At 37.8% G+C, this 16,362-nt stretch overlaps 1 protein-coding gene across 4 annotated transcripts in view; it reads left to right on the forward strand.

The window, feature by feature from the left end:
- Nucleotides 1–16,362, forward strand: part of dock1 (dedicator of cytokinesis 1) — a 221,114-nt gene that overhangs the window by 175,965 nt on the left and 28,787 nt on the right. For all 4 annotated transcript variants that reach the window (XM_044103786.1, XM_044103787.1, XM_044103788.1 and 1 more), the window contains 10 exons: nucleotides 171–256; nucleotides 560–716; nucleotides 1,266–1,306; nucleotides 1,516–1,606; nucleotides 4,878–4,997; nucleotides 5,743–5,832; nucleotides 6,289–6,393; nucleotides 12,661–12,802; nucleotides 13,797–13,878; nucleotides 15,939–16,023. In XM_044103786.1, the coding sequence (XP_043959721.1) occupies nucleotides 171–256; nucleotides 560–716; nucleotides 1,266–1,306; nucleotides 1,516–1,606; nucleotides 4,878–4,997; nucleotides 5,743–5,832; nucleotides 6,289–6,393; nucleotides 12,661–12,802; nucleotides 13,797–13,878; nucleotides 15,939–16,023 (999 nt within the window). The remainder of the gene's footprint in view (nucleotides 1–170; nucleotides 257–559; nucleotides 717–1,265; nucleotides 1,307–1,515; nucleotides 1,607–4,877; nucleotides 4,998–5,742; nucleotides 5,833–6,288; nucleotides 6,394–12,660; nucleotides 12,803–13,796; nucleotides 13,879–15,938; nucleotides 16,024–16,362) is intronic.

Genomic DNA, 16,362 nt, shown 5'->3' on the forward strand with positions numbered 1-16,362 from the left:
GCCATTAATGATCAGATCACAGCCCGCTGCAGTGATGAACGGGCCGGTTAAGAAAGAATTTGTAACCTTCCTCAGCTCAGACTAAAAGTAGTTGAAGATGAAGGGGTTTGTTAATGAATTGGGAAAAATTAACCGCAGTGATTATTTGTGTCTGCTATGTCTAATTGCAGTTTGAGAACGAGATCATCACCAAGCTGGATCACGAGGTGGAAGGAGGGCGAGGAGACGAGCAGTACAAAGTTCTCTTTCAGAAAATGTAAGTGCTGATTATTGGGCAGGATTATGGCTGAGCCTCTCACAAGTTGGATCGCTCTAATTGCAACATCGCACTCCTCAAAATAACCGCCGTTGCTGATAATCACACAACTTCTCAGCGCAGCTTTTCTCATCTGACTCCTGATTTCTGCACAGAGTGATCCTCGTTCTGCCTTGTTGAGCAAAAATTCGGTTTCCGAGATAGTAGGGGCTAAAATAATTAGCAATTTTAACAATTCACTGTTAAAGAAATTTTCTTCATTTTTGTTTGTTTCGCTTTTCCTTCCTACTTGCCGGCCACCAGTTTGTTGGAGCATTGCAGGAAGCACAAATACCTGGCCAGGACGGGAGAAATCTTTGTTTCTCTGGTGGTGCGACTCCTGGAAAGACTACTGGATTACAGGACCATCATGCATGACGAGAACAAGGAAAACCGCATGAGCTGCACCGTCAATGTGCTAGTAAGATCCACAAAACACATGCATGGCCCTCCAGTAACTCATTGCTGAGACCTTCTATGACTTCATCATTAACACATAACCTTGTGGACAATGATTAGATGCAATTACTGTAAAGAGACTTGTTAGTTTTAAAAGTTCGCTTTTTAGCAAAACAAAATAATCTTCCATAGGATTTATACTCTAACTTCATATCGATGTACTCATACTGTCAGCACAGTTTATGAAAGGATTCATCTGAAATTACGCTCACATCCTCCTAGCAGACAGATTGCGATAAAAGAGGAGCAGAAATGATTAAGTTCAGTTCTAGCAACAGTTACCTTTACGAAAAGCATACAGCAATCATTGCTTTACTTCAATAAATAACACAATTATAATGTTCATATAGTCAGAACTGTTTCAAGTATATTGAGCCACAGGCTAAAATATATATTATTTATTTCGAGGATAGATTTTATAAATTTAAGTTATGATGTACTTATTTTTAAACTCCTTTAGAGCTTGATCTATAATGTCTGCATCTGTTTTTTGTTTGTGCTTTTTATGTAGAACTTTTATAAGGAGATAGACAGAGAGGAAATGTACATCAGGTAAGATCCAAATCTAGTGTTGTCTTTCATAATTGCTGTTTCAGTTCAAAGTTACAACAATTGTTTTATGTTTATTCCTATTATATGTTTTTATTTTGCTTGTTGAGTGTATTTTAGATAGGAAAAGTTGTCAGATCTTATAAGCATTATGATTCAGTCTCCTGTCTTTGCTGATATACAACCACTAAGTCATTTCTGCATCTTGCCAGGTATCTGTATAAGCTGTGCGACCTCCACAAAGAGTGCGACAACTACACAGAAGCTGCCTACACCCTGCTGCTACACGCAAAACTGCTCAAGGTACACAAACCGCACTAAAGACTGAACATGGAAGCAAAATATTTACACTGCTCAGCTGTTGCTAGGCGAGTTGCTTTTAACCTCAGGCTAGATGCTAATATAATTCTCTGAATTAGATTATGCACAGATTTGAAACGGCTCAGATCATTTTAATTGAACCACGGGATGAGATGGCTGCTGAGGAGGCAGAAGAGAGGCTTTCTCACTGGGGTGAAAGCTGGTCTTTCATCTCTGATAGAATAGGAAGTAAAGTAAACCGCTCTCCTGCAGAGCTTCAGTTCAAGATTATAATTACAGCTGCACCAGTTATTCTGGACGATTGAAATCAGCAAATTTTTCCTTGATGAGTAGGTCAAAAAATTAAACATCAGATTATATTTCTCTGCTTCCTGAATTCATCAATTCCTTTTTTTGACCCTGTAAACACATCATGGCATGATATTCTTTCAGGAACTTTTCATTTAGATCCATCCATGGATTACTGTCTTTGTAATCCGGGATTGGGCTGTGGCCCAGTCTTCCATCTGCCCAGTCACTTGAGCCAGCTCTTCCCAGGGATTCCCAAGGTGTTCCCAAACCTGCCAAGAAACACATTCCCTCCAGCAAGACCTGAGTTTCCTCCCAGTGGGACATGCCCAGAATACCTCAACAGGAGGTTGTCTAACCAGATACCCGAGCCACTTAAACCAGCTCCTCTCGATGTAGAGAAGCAGTGGCTCTACTCTGATTTTCTTTGGTTGACCGAGCTTCTCACCCTATTGCTAAAGAATAACTCTTTTCAGCCGTATTTGTTCGCAATTTCTTTCTTTTGGTCACTACTCAATGCTCATAACCCTTGATGAAGGTTGAAACTTAGATTGACTGGTAAATCAAGACATTTGCTTTTCATCTAATATTTCTTTGCACCACAAAAAAAAAAATGGGTACAGTGCCTGCGTTGCTTAAGATGCCGCATTATCAACCTTCCACTCTTTTTTTTTTTCTTCATTCATGAACAAGTCCTCAATATAATTGAACTCCTGCACTTGGAAAAGGACTTCATATCCGACCTGGAGAAAGCAGTATGCCCTTATCCAACTCAAAACCATAGCCTCAGATTTATAAACGCTTATTTTCATCCCAGGTGCTTCACATTTGGCTTTGAAACTCTCCAGTAAAAGCTGGAGGTCACTGACTGTCAGGATCGCATAATCTGCAAAAAGTGCAGACATGATCTTGTGGTCATCAAAATGATCGTCTTGACTGCAGCTAGAAATTATGTCCATAAAGGTTATGAACAGAATCGGTGAGATAGAGCAACCTTGGCGGAGTCCAACACTCACCAGACTATCTGAGAGTTTATTAACAATCAGATAAAGTTTAGGGAACCTATGCATATAAATTAATAATCTAATGTTTCAGAGAAACCTACCTAATATTTTTTGTCTTTTGTCTATATTTGCCTTATTTAATTGTTGATTTAAAACTGTTATTTCCACAACTGAATACTTACGTGTTACAATTGAGAATTTATAGGTTAACACTCTGAGAGAATGAGTATCAGTGAGTAAAAGACAGATTTGTTCAACTCTTATAAGTTCTGATGGTGCATATTTGTTACAAGCATGACTTTTTTTGCTAATCTAGTTCTCTCTGTGCCAAAACAAAACACCACGTCACCAAACCAAGCTTACTTTTTTTCTTTTCAATCAGTCTATTCCCAGTTGGGGTTAGTATGGAGTAAGTTTAGGAGGGACTTCTTTTATCCAAAATTGTATCATCTTACTTCTCAGCTGAATTTGCATAACTATCCTGCTGTTTGGTCCTTTGTAGTGGTTCTGTCAGGCGGGAGCAGGTTGTCACTGAATCCCATTTTCATCACTGTCGGGCTCGCGGGAGTTGATTTTATTACTTTAAATCTGCAGATCTTTTAGCACCTGAGTCGTCTTCATTATGGCAGGAAGACATTTCTACTGCTGTGCTTCAGAGGCTGAACATGCGTCTGCATTTTATTTTTCAGCTTAATATTTCCTGAAATGCCACCCAGACACGTGGTGGGCCTTGCAAAAGTAAATGTCAGTGTATTTTATGGGGTTTTTGTGTGATATACCAACACAAGGCAGCTGTGAAGTGAAAGAAAAAGAACACTTTTTTTTTTTTTTGTAAATAACACTTAAAATGTGGCAAATGTCATCTTACATTTGAATTTATTTACAAATTCTATACATTTGAAAATAATATTAAGGAAGTCAAAATACAGCACCTCCCCATCCTTGGAGAATACATAGGATGCTTCATGACTGTTTCACTAAATTATTAGCACTTTGCTGTGTTTCCAATAATGTCTCTGCTTTTTAGCTGTGTCGATGCAGGGTCAGTTGCCATTAATGCATAAATGTGAAGGTCCTTTTTACAATGTGAATGCTGCAGTCAAGCTGTGAAATCAATAGACTGAGCCCATTCTATACCACTGCAACAGCGTGCAGAGGCACATTTTTCCACCAGTGTGGTCATCAAATTCTTCATGTTCTTCTCAGAATAAAATCCTGCTGGTTGGTGGTAAACACGTCCTGACAAATATATTGGGTTGTAAATTTTCTCACAGTGCTAAGCAGCTTCCATCTGTCAGAAATCACATTATTCTTTATGCCGCTTTAAAAAGAAACAAAGCACATAATCATGCTTATTCTGGTGTTGTTTTATCTCTTTGACACTGCTTACAACATAAAAACCTGCCCTGTTGTATAATCAATTGCTCCACCACTCTATTGTATACAGAGTTTATATGCAAACAAGTCGAAGGGACACTTCTTTGCTTACTTAGCACATTTTCCTCCAGCAGGCCAGTCCACTAAAGCTCAATTTCTGACAAATATAAATATTAAAACCGTGTGTCAAACACATATGCAAAAACACATTACATTTGTTTATTGAGCGTCCTTTAAATTCACTACACAGCTAAAGAAAAGCAGAACGTGCATTGTGCCCTAATAAAACAAACCAACATCCGTCAAAACTTGTGTAACTGCAAATTAAACTTAGACAATGGCTTCAGGACCGTTTTGCACTGATTCTCTTTCTGAACTGTTCAATAGATATTGATGCATGCATCACTGCCCACATCTTAGCTCTTCATTTTGCTCTGTGCAGGACTGTGTTCAAGGGAATTACACATCAATATCCCTCATTTGCATTGGCTATAAGTCATTGATTGATTTCTTGTCACCCGTTTGACTTTTATCCCGCATTGTTTTGCACAGCATTGACCCCAGTGCTCATTTGTTCCCTATAGTGGTCAGATGAGCAATGCGCGGCCCACCTGACCCAGAGGGAAGGTTACCAGGCCACAACTCAAGGACAGCTTAAGGACCAGCTTTATCAGGAGATTATTAATTACTTCGATAAGGGCAAGGTAAGAGGTGCTCTAGAAACCCTGACAATAATCCATTTCTTGTGGATGGATGAAAAGGCATGTTAGACTGCACAACTATTCCGTTTTTGTCCCTTTTATAGCATAACCTTTTCTAAAAGAACTTCCCTCGCTTCGTGTCCTTTTTCTCTTTTACCTTAATACCACATCAGCGCTGTGCTTTAATACCATCGGACCCACTTGAGAGTTGGAAAATGTCCCCTTTAGTAGGAACTTTTGTTTTCTACAAGAAGAATTGGAGGAGAAATATACGGCTTTGAATGAAATGTCAGAATTAGGATTCTTCTCAGTAACTCGTCAAACTTTGGTTAGGAAGCAACTACTTTAATGAAATTTGGAAACAAACCAATTAAATAACTGTTGATATTATGAGGCATTTAATTGGCACTCTTTTGGAATTCTCAGCAGTTTGACAGGATCTTCATTCTTTACAGAATACATTCAGATACAACTATTTTATTAATATAAACGACATTAACCATAATAATCGCTTATATAATGTAATGTAAAATATCAACTTGTCGTGTTGAATAGAAGATGGGATTGAAGTTTTTTCTGCCTACCAAAATGATGAAATAATCTTATCCTGATGAGCTTGTATTATACACTATGACCTGCGTGAGACTAACAGGGAATTCAAGGTACTCTGCTACCAGGAAGTTAGCTCTCTATCACTGCTTTAATCTTTGAAATTAATTCATTTTTTGACTGTCTGTGTCCTTTCTAGATGTGGGAGGAGGCGATTGTGTTGAGCAAAGAACTGGCTGAACAGTATGAGAATGAAATGTTTGACTTTGAGCAGCTTAGTGCATCCTTGGTAAGTGGGATTAATGTGTCGCTTAACTGCATTTCTGCTTTGTACACTGTCACTCCTCTGCTGCACTTATAGATGGAAAAAAAACACAAGGACAGAACCTGCAGGACTATTATGAAGCCTTTTGTTTTATGAGGGAAATTAAAGCAATTAGTAAGGGGGGGAGATCAACTACTTATGTACCTGGAAAGAGTGGGAGGAAGACTGATTGTGTCTAAAAAACAAATTTAAACAAAGAAATTTCATCATGATGGCTAACGCACCCAGTGGTAGGCAGGATTCAGATTTTGCAGCAAGCAAGCAGAAGCATCTTATATTCAAGCATATTTATTCAAGAATCAAAGAAAGACAGATGTAATAAAAAAAAAACCCCAGATCTCTCTCAGGAATGGCTTTAAAATGCTTTATTAAGCATTTTAATGTATGTTAACATCCTTATGTTGTTAAACTTCTTCACAGCGGAAGCAAGCTCAGTTCTATGAGAATATAGTGAAGGTCATACGGCCCAAACCGGACTACTTTGCTGTGGGCTACTACGGAATGGGGTTCCCGTCCTTTCTGCGGGTGAGTATTTGCATCGACAGACACTTCTTCTTGATCTTGGGCACAAGATGCGCTTTAAGGGGTGGGCTTAAGAATGCATACCCCTCTTTTACTAAATGGATAAATATAAATTTGCCTTATAAAGCATCTGAGCTGCTTGTCCTCCTTGCTGAGGAATTGTCAACAGTGGCCTTCGCTAAATATGGTGCTGGGAATAGTGCCGAACAAATGTTTAGTCCTTTAGAGTTAGCGCAACCAACTTTTAGTTAGCGTGCTCTTCAAATCCTTTGCCAAGTCCAACCAAATTCTGCGTTAAATTTCATTATCACAATTTTGAGGTGAGGTGGAGGGAGAATTAAATACCTTTTTGTCTTTGGATAAAGCCATAAAAGGAAGGTAAACATAAAAAATTGGCCACATTTGGCCACAATGAAAATAGCTTCTACATGCTGGTTGCACCCTTAAAACATCCAAATGTGTCTGGATGCAATTTGAACAGCAGATGGTCTTAAAAATGCTGGCACCAAACAGAGAGCTGTGCCAGCTTCCTAAAATGTGACCGATTATGAATATTGAAGTGTTGGTCATTGCAATAGATCTGACCTCCTTCATTCATTTACACGAGATAGGTGGCCTTTTAACCTGAGCTGATGTATTTCAGTACTAAATATCCCGACTGGACACAGGCCAATCAGATCACAGCTTCTCACAAATTAAGTAGCCGTTTGATATTCATCATCTGTGGAACCGCTGTGTGCATGTCAGATCTCATTACCATTTAATGAAAGATGCATTCCTGTTTCCCCAAAGCTCTTTGTTTAAAATAAAATTAATTGCATCCTTTTTATTTGTTTTTGCATCGCTCTGTGAGAGAGGGTTTAATCTTAATGCCAGAGCTTTTTGTTTGTCAGATGGAGAAGCAGCTGCAGTGCTGACAAAGGCAGATTTGTTTGCCTTTAATGTATTCTTGGAAGAGCTCTTAGGTTTTTTTTAGCCTGTCATTTGGCACGTCACCCAAGGTGCTGTTTTCTTGTTTAGAAGGATTTCAGTCGCTTATCACTCAAGCAGCACACTAAATGGCTCTCAGAGTGATGATCCCGATCATGCCCTTTTCATTCTATTATGAACAACAGACCTCTGAGCTGGGACTTTTGCTTTGCTGCCGATCACCATGTGGACCTCCTAACCCTTTTTATCTGTCGGGGCACAAACTCCATTACAGACAGGGCAAGCTATGTTGGCCTAATCTAACTGGCTCTTTAAACAGCCTTTTGGGTTGGACGAGACTTCTTTATTCTTTTCGTATTGGACTGACCTTACCCAAATAACAAGGGCAACATGAATACCAGACTTGCTTTCCTGGAGGGAGCATGTGTGAACTGTTTGTTGGCTTATCTATTTTCCCATTTCCTGGGCATTATGAGACAAAGCATGTTTTTCTGTGCCTTACATAATTAGTCATACATTATAAAACCACTTTTCACTAAAACTGAACACTTTTGGGGTTATGTTTTGTATTGCTCTGTGCTTCTAGAGACTGAAATTTTTACCCTCTTTACAGAATTGCTCAATCTCAATCAGATTGAATTGAGAGCCTCTGTAAAGATCGGTTTTCAATTCTTACTACAGATTATCAGTTTTATTTTGGTCTGGGTTTTGATTGAGTTATTCCAAAACTTTAAATACATTGATTTAAATCATTCAGCTATGGCTGTATTTGCTTTCTTGTTGAAACATGAACCTCCACCGCACAAAATGTGGGAGAGTCATTCCATGTCCATTTTCAGTTTATGCACATGCAGGTGAACTCTGTTTACTAATTAGCTCACTTCTGAATGGAGTTGGTTGCGGTGCATTTCATTTAGGGGCCTTAAATTCAAATTGGCTGAAAACCAATGGAAATAAATTCTTCAAATCCTTTTTTTTATAAAAGAAAACATGTATAAAATGTTCCCACCACAGTTACTACATGCATTTAGAATACATCTATGTTTTTGCTTTAGTTGTGGTAAAATGTAAAAAGCTCAAAAGGAATACTTGATTTACATTGTTGGGCATAAGTACTTCTACTATCAGATGCAACAATGTTTTTTTACATTTATCTGTATTTCTTGCATTGCTGTTGATAAGCAGCTTTAAATGTATCTTTTTTTGTGCAGCATTTTAAAAATGATCCAAAATGCTTTCTTGAATGCACACAAAGATACAACAAGTATTCAGTTGGGATTTGGTAATCATAGTAATTACAGTTTTGAGGCTTTCTCCTTTTCCTCTCTGTGTTTCATTTTATCTTGTAGCATCATTGTGACCCTGGGGAAAAATCAGCTTTCCGGGCAAAAAAAAAGAGTCAATTTTCTTTTAAAGATATTTTGTTTCCAAACCTCACTACAAAATTGATTTCACGCAAGAGTACGTAATTTTGCTTCTTAAAATCTATAACATGTTATTTAGTAAGACACTAGGGTATTTATTAATGACAAACTGTTTTAGACCTAATAATTTGCACTGAAGCATTGCATGCGATTGGACCATTGATCTTCTGGTATCCCTGTGAGGAGACAGTTGATTCTGTAACATGGTGTGCAGTTCCTCTAACCAGGTGAAGTTAAAGCATCCTAACCAGTATTTCTGCATTTCGATTGAAATATGTGTTCTTTAAAAGGAACCATGTGATTCATCTTTTGAATCAACATAAGAAATGTTTGCTTTCTGGAAAACGCTAGAATGTGACTTTAAGTATTTTCTAGGTCTGAATTAGTGTGAGAGAAGAAAATAGCTGACCAAGCAATCCTTTTATCTGTCAATCAATCTAACCTTTATCCATCTGACTGTTCATTTATCCATATATTTGTCCATCCATCCGTCCTCTACAGAAAAAAAGTTTATGCAATAAATTCATTATGAACCTCTGTTATATTAAAGCTGGATCTAAGTAGAATATAAATCTTTATTCTCATTGTACCAACATATAATGTGTAGTAGTACAACAAAATTGACTTATTGATCAACCTAAGGTCCATATAGATTAAATGGTAAATGGACTGAAATTATGAAGACCTTTCTTCATCCTACTGCCCACTTGACTCCCTGGCCACAGTCACCAAATCACACCTCATTATACATAATACACAGATCATTAGGCACCTTTGAATTAAGTGCCTTGCCCAGGGCACATCAACAAGTTACAAAGGTCAGTTTGTTTTTTTGCTTGTTTCTTTTTGAAAAATGGCTCACCATTGAACCACAGTAACCCACAAATAAAGAAAATAATATTTCTAATTTGAGTCTGCAAGATTAATGAATACGGGGATTAAAACTGTCCACATTCAAAACAAGGTTAAAAAATTATAGTCCTTGTTTTGTAGAAAATAAGATCTAACCTGTTCATCAGTGTCTCAGTAAGTCAAAACTGTAAAATAGATCAAAGTATCCATGTTCCTGTAGTTGATTTGTATATAACAATAAATTGTTCTGTATTGATATAAGCTTGTCCAAAAAGCTCTGATCTCAGTGCCTCACAGATCTTAATCTTTGTCGCTTGTGGGTTTCAAATTGGCTTTTAACCGACTGACTGAGAAAGAAAGGGCAATTATAGCGTTTATTTATTTAATAAAATTTTTTAAGAGAAATTGTTAAGATTGTTTTTTGCATGAGTTGGAGTCTGTTTGGGTATTAAAGATTCAGATGAATTAGTGAACAAACTACAGCAGAGTTTTGCTAGGCTGATGGGAAGGATGACTGTTGAACCCAATCCTCTTCTGTCAATTTGTCAATCACAGCACATTTTGTACATGGCCCAGAGCAAATATCACGCCTACAATACATCTAATTAATCGGGGAATTGAGATGTGTGCTAAACATAGGAGCACTCTCTTTGTGTGCTCTTATGTGCAGTAATAAGCTAACATGGATGGAAGCAAATATTACATTTGTCATACCCAAAGTGCAATCCTTTAGCTCATTTACTCAAAACCTTGATTAAAGTTAAAGGTTTCCCCAAAATTTGATTGAATTTTAAAGAAACATAATAGTAACAAAACAGTCTTTCAATTGTTGACTTATAAATCTTAACAAAAAAAAAAAAACAAACATGGGTAGTGGTCTCTTTTTATAAGGTGAGCCATTCCATCAAACGGTTGCACAAATACTCTAAAAAATAATCAGTTCTCTGTTGGGTAGTAAACTCCTTTCAAACCAAAGGGGTATTTGACTCTTTCTTTAAAGAAATTTGGACCACAGTTGACCATATCTACTCCTAAACATAAATACTTAAATTGGCACGTTCTGAAATGGAATGATCTACTCTAAAGTAACACTTAAAGATTTATTTCATCTGCCAACTTCTGTCAACTGTTTTTCTTTGATTTAGATGTGGACTTTGACTTGGTCATCCTTGTACATTGATTGTCACTGACCTAAACCACCTTTTGTACTTCTGGCAAAATGTTCTTCTGCTCTATTTACCCAAAGTGGAGTACAGAACACACATGTATGGTATAACTTTAAAGTTTTATCTGTGCAAATTTTAAAACCATGAATTGCAGCATTTCATAACATTTCACAACTAAACACATTGCGATATGCAAGATGAATGCAAACTGCAAATAAGATAAAGGGATGTGAATACTTCTGCACAGCATTTTAACTGTGCAACAAAAACCTTTCTTCTTGTGAAATAATGTATTGCATTAGATTTGATCAGATACTGTGACATCCTTCAGCTAATGAGCAAAAAAAACAATTTAATGTCACATTGCACAGGAAAACATATGGTGTTTTGTGTAGTCAGCTGCAGACACACAAGCTGTGTTTATAGCTTAATGTCCTTACTAATAGATGAAGTAAATTCTGTTATTTTGTTTAAAACAGATGCACTATTTTTTTTTCTTTCAAGCGAAAGGCGATGAGGGCCTTTCGACAGCTGTCCTGATACAGTACCTACAAAGTATTTGCCGTTTTGCATGTTTTACCCTTTTTATTGCTTTTATAAATCAGTCATGGTGAACAAAAATGTTTTTGCCAATGATGGTTTCCAAAAAAACCCTTACATATCTGTCGCAAATAAAAATATGAAATATAAAATAAGTTATTGAATAAATGCTCACCCTCTTTAAAGTGACCTAATTTAATAATAATAGTTATCATTATTTGTATTATTTTATTAGCCGTAGTAATTATTATTATTTTTATTTAATGGAGATCCACTGAGTGCAGAGAGTTTGTCTCAAGTGCTTTATAGCATGAAAACAAAAAAGCACTACAAGCAAATAAGAGAAAAAGTTATTGAAAAGGATAAGTCAGGGGATGGATAAAAAAAAAAATCTAATAACAATTACTACTAATTTTATTATTAGTAGTAATTGTTATTATTATTTTTATTTAATGGAGATCCACTGAGTGCAGTCAGTTTGTCTCGAGTGCCTTATAGCATAAAAACAAAAAAGCACTACAAGCAAATAAGAGAAAAAGTTATTGAAAGTATAAGTCAGAGGATGGATAAAAAAAAAAATCTTTAAGGCCCTGAACATCTCCAGAACATCAATGAAATCCATCATCAAGAACATATTTAAATCCACCTAGATCAGACTGTCCTTTAAAACTGAGTAACAATGCAAAACAGAGACTGGTGAGAGAGGTCACCAGGTTACCATGACTATGCTGAAGGAGTCACGGGCTTCAGCAGTTGAGATGGGAGAGACTCTGCAGACACCAGAGTTCTTCACCGATCAAAGCGTTTGGCGAGAGTAGCAATGAGAAATCCACTGTTGAAGAAAACTTATATTTAGGTTTGACTAGAGTTTGCCAAAAGGCACATCTCCATTTTTTTGATCATGTTTCATTTTTAAAGCAGTAGAAAGGGTAAAACATCCAAGGGGGTGAATGCTTTTTATAGGCGATGAATTCCTGACAATGTTAGAATCATTAGATTATTTTTAAGGCAGCTTCTTTGGCTGCTTTTGTTTGAGTAAAATTTGAATTCAAACAGACATCATTTTATGTGTGTTTAATGTAGAGTTCATATTAGATAAATTTAACTTTACTATGGTAACAGACCAAGATCACTTGCAGAACCATGGCAAGTGGTGATGTTATTTTAATTTCTGTTTTGACTTTTATCCTCAGATTAATTTTTAACCACCAGATATTGTAAATTCTCTTTGCTGTCCCTGCCCTGTCATTTTTCCTAGTTTGTATTCATAAAGTGGGTATTGTGTGCACATGTGTGCAAATAAGCCTGTTTTCTTATTGGACAATCAAGGTCTCACTGGTTTCTTCCTTTTTCTTCAGAACAAAATGTTCATGTACCGTGGGAAGGAGTACGAACGCAGAGAGGATTTTGAAGCACGGCTGCTCACACAGTTTCCCAACGCAGAAAAGATGAAGACCACCACGCCACCCAGCGACGACACAAAAAGCTCTCCTGGACAATGTATCCTCAGCATGATTTCCCAAAGTCTTACTGAATTACAGACGGACAGCAGAAGGTCTTAGAGATGGAAACTAGGCTTGGACATTCATCTCTGCCTTAGTTTATTCAGATAAAGATAAAAGCTGTACGATAAAACACGAGAAATCTAAAGCTTGGATCATGAAGACATAGACCTGAACATTATGAACCACATAAGGCAGGAGGTTTTAGTTTTCAGGTTAATTAGGTGAACCGAATAATATTTACAGGGCTGCACAGTGGCGCAGTTGGTAGAGCTGTTGCCTTGCAGCAAGAAGGTCCTGGGTTCGATTCCCGGCCTGGGGTCTTTCTGCATGGAGTTTGCATGTTCTCCCTGTGCATGTGTGGGTTCTCTCCGGGTTCTCCGGCTTCCTCCCACAGTCCAAAAACATGACTGTCAGGTTAATTGGTTTCTCTAAATTCTCCCTGGGTGTGAGTGTGTGTGTGAATGGTTGTTTGTCTTGTATGTCTTTGTGTTGCCCTGCGACAGACTGGCGACCTGTCCAGGGTGAACCCCGCCTCTCGCCCGGAACGCAGCTGGAGATAGACACCAGCAACCCTCCCGACCTCATTAGGGAAGAAGGGTGTAAGAAAATGGATGGATGGATGGAATAATATTTACGTTTGTGCATACATGAAAAAGATAAGGGACAAGAAATTACAAAATTAATCATCTAAACATAATTTTACTTGTAAATATTTGATCATGTATATGCACTTAACAAACATACTTGCAAAGTACGCAAGAATGTTTTTATATTTATGAAAAACGAAAATAGAATGTAGAAAATACAAATTTTCTGAGTTGACTTTCTGCCTGGCCCTTTTCTACCGACTCAGCACTTCTTGACTCCATCCAACCACATGTGAATGACAGGAAATCTGGGTTTGGAAAAGTAAAGAACTTGGTCATAATGAAGCAATGTTAGTTAAGCATTTTTTGCTGGTTTCCTTAATGTTTTTTTTTTCTGCTCAGACATTCAGTGTTTCAAAGTGAAGCCCATTCTCAACCTTCCGGCTAAGTTTCAAAATAAGCCAGTGTCTGAACAAATTGTCAGGTAAGCTGGGCACTGCAAACTTCTTCACAGTAACAGAGCGTGCAAGTCAAAGTCACACATCGTTTTCTTCAATCCGCCGTCGCCCAATTTACTTTCCCCAGCCGCTCCAACAGTTCATAGAGCCTGTGATGGCATGCTAGAAGTGAATTGGGTTTGCTTTGTGCTGTGGGCACAGACGCGCCGGTATGAAGGTGATTAAATCTTGATTTAAATGTGGGTCTGTGTTGAACAAACACTGGTTGACCTTCTTGTTGTTCTAGAGGCTATTAACTTTCACCAGCCATCTGCCATTAGTCACTGTGCCAAGTACAACATTGCTTCTCTGCCATCGTTAATAGCATTGTGTCAAGCACCGGGGCCACAGCAAACAAGGGGGCCCCCCGCGCGCTCCCCCTCGTCCGTGTGCCAGCCGGGCACTGCTGTGCTCAGCTGTGCAAATTCACTTTGATGTACCACCCAACGCTTCAGTGGACATGATTAAAAGAAGGCGTTTACTTGGAAAAACCTTTAGGCAAATTTACCTGGGCACTGATCTTATCATCGCCCTGCAGCAGTGGGCTTTCAGCAGCCAGTTGGCTTGTTTGCTCACTCTGTCTGATTGGAACATGTGACTCTGTTAATGGCCTAGATTAGACAGTCGTGTTTAGACACAGACAGAGAAATGTTCCACACCGACTGCCCGTTCGCCTTTTTGATGCCAATTTGCCTCTATGTCTCTGGCTCTCCCTGTTCTTTTATCACTTGCCTCTCTGTGCCTTCTTTCTGTTTTGTCTCATTTATTTTCTCGTTCAGTAAAGAGATCAGCAGTGCATAGCAATGAGACCGAGCTGTTTGAACTGAAGGGTCAAAGCCGCAGGTAGCGCGCAGACCGTTTTTGACCTGGTTGTGCCGGACCAAGCTACTCCATCATCTTTAGCCAGTCTGCCAGCTAATGACCTGTAAATGTCATAATTTGGGTCACAAACTGATTTAAATCTGCAACATTAATCTGTTTTATTAGATCAGAAGCCATTTTTGTTAATGCCGGTGTTTCTTGTCTAATCCATGAATGTTTTATGCAAGGTTTAAATGGGTACCCTTTATAAGAATTAACTTTGTTAAAAGACATCTCATAAATGTTCTATGGTACGTCCTTCTTGCTTTACTTACAATGGCTTTATAGTATTAGCAAAACTACCTGTTTTTGTTATAACCAACATGTAGTGTATTTACAGGTAAATCTCAATAAATTATAGTATCATTTAAAAATTATTTTAATAATTAAATAAAAACATGAATCTCCTGCATATTGATATGACATGATATTATTGCACATTTGGGTTGTGTCAGAGAGGTGACTGGACTATCGACTGCAAAAGTGTTAAGGAAGTCCTAAAAGTATCTGTATGCCTGTTTTTAATACTGCACTTTTTTCTTCCGCTCAACTTACTATTCATATTTTTACATTAAGCCCTCTGCTAAAAAAGTGTGGACTTTAATTTTCCATCCATATTATTTGAATTAACAGAAAAAAGAACTTGAGGTATATAGATTCCATAAATTAATGTAGTATACAAACTTTATTTAATTATTTTTTTTTGATTGGCTAACTGAAATAAACTTACCTTTAAATAATGCTCTAATTTATTCAGATTTACCTGTTTACGGATTTGAAATGCTCGTTCTGTGTTCATTTCCACAAGGGAGGAAGAGCCAGTCAGCTTTTCCAACCTCTGCAGTGGAATCCCATTTTTTTTTTCTTCAGACTGAAAAGTCTATTAACCTGATTGGGCAAAGTTCATCCTTGCTTGTTGCAACTTATCTGCATGTCTGACAAGCCAGGCTACCTTTATATCCTCCCAGTGATGTTTGTGAGGCATTTATGTCCTGTGTTGGTAAGGCGAGCCCCTTCTGATGGAGGTAAATTAAGTTTGCTAATGCCATACTGTCTGGCAGGCCTAGCCTAGAGCGGGTTTGTACTGTGTTTGACCTGAAGCAAAGCAATCAACCTGTACCAATCAAGCTATAGATTGCCAGTAACAGTTTTAATTTACTCAGGCTCAGACTTTCTCTCTCTCCAGCTTCTACACAGTAAATGAAGTCCATAAATTCCAGTATTCCAGGCCGGTGAGGAAGGGAGAAAAGGACCCCGACAATGAATTTGCGGTACTTTTTAGCATTTCTTCATTTAACCTGCATTTGTTCTGTTTGTTGTTTGACAAATAAAACTGTTGCCAGGCATAGCAAAAGCACCTTGAAGGTTTTATTATTTGGATGGTTGTGATTAAAGTATAAGCAGTCAGAATTTGAGTGCTGATTGCCAGTTTCTCTCGTAGAGCATTTTCATGTCTTTTAGAGTGGCCGTTATATTGTAAGCTGTCACTATTCTGCATATGTTCTAAAGTAATTATAGCCTTCGGTGCCTTAAATCGGTAATTAAAACAGTTTTAATTGCTATTATTACCTGAAATTTGAGATTTCCACCAGCCAATTCCAAATCTCCTG

Source organism: Gambusia affinis, linkage group LG20 (assembly GCF_019740435.1).
Source record: "Gambusia affinis linkage group LG20, SWU_Gaff_1.0, whole genome shotgun sequence".
In the NCBI taxonomy this organism is placed as follows: Eukaryota; Metazoa; Chordata; class Actinopteri; order Cyprinodontiformes; family Poeciliidae; genus Gambusia; species Gambusia affinis.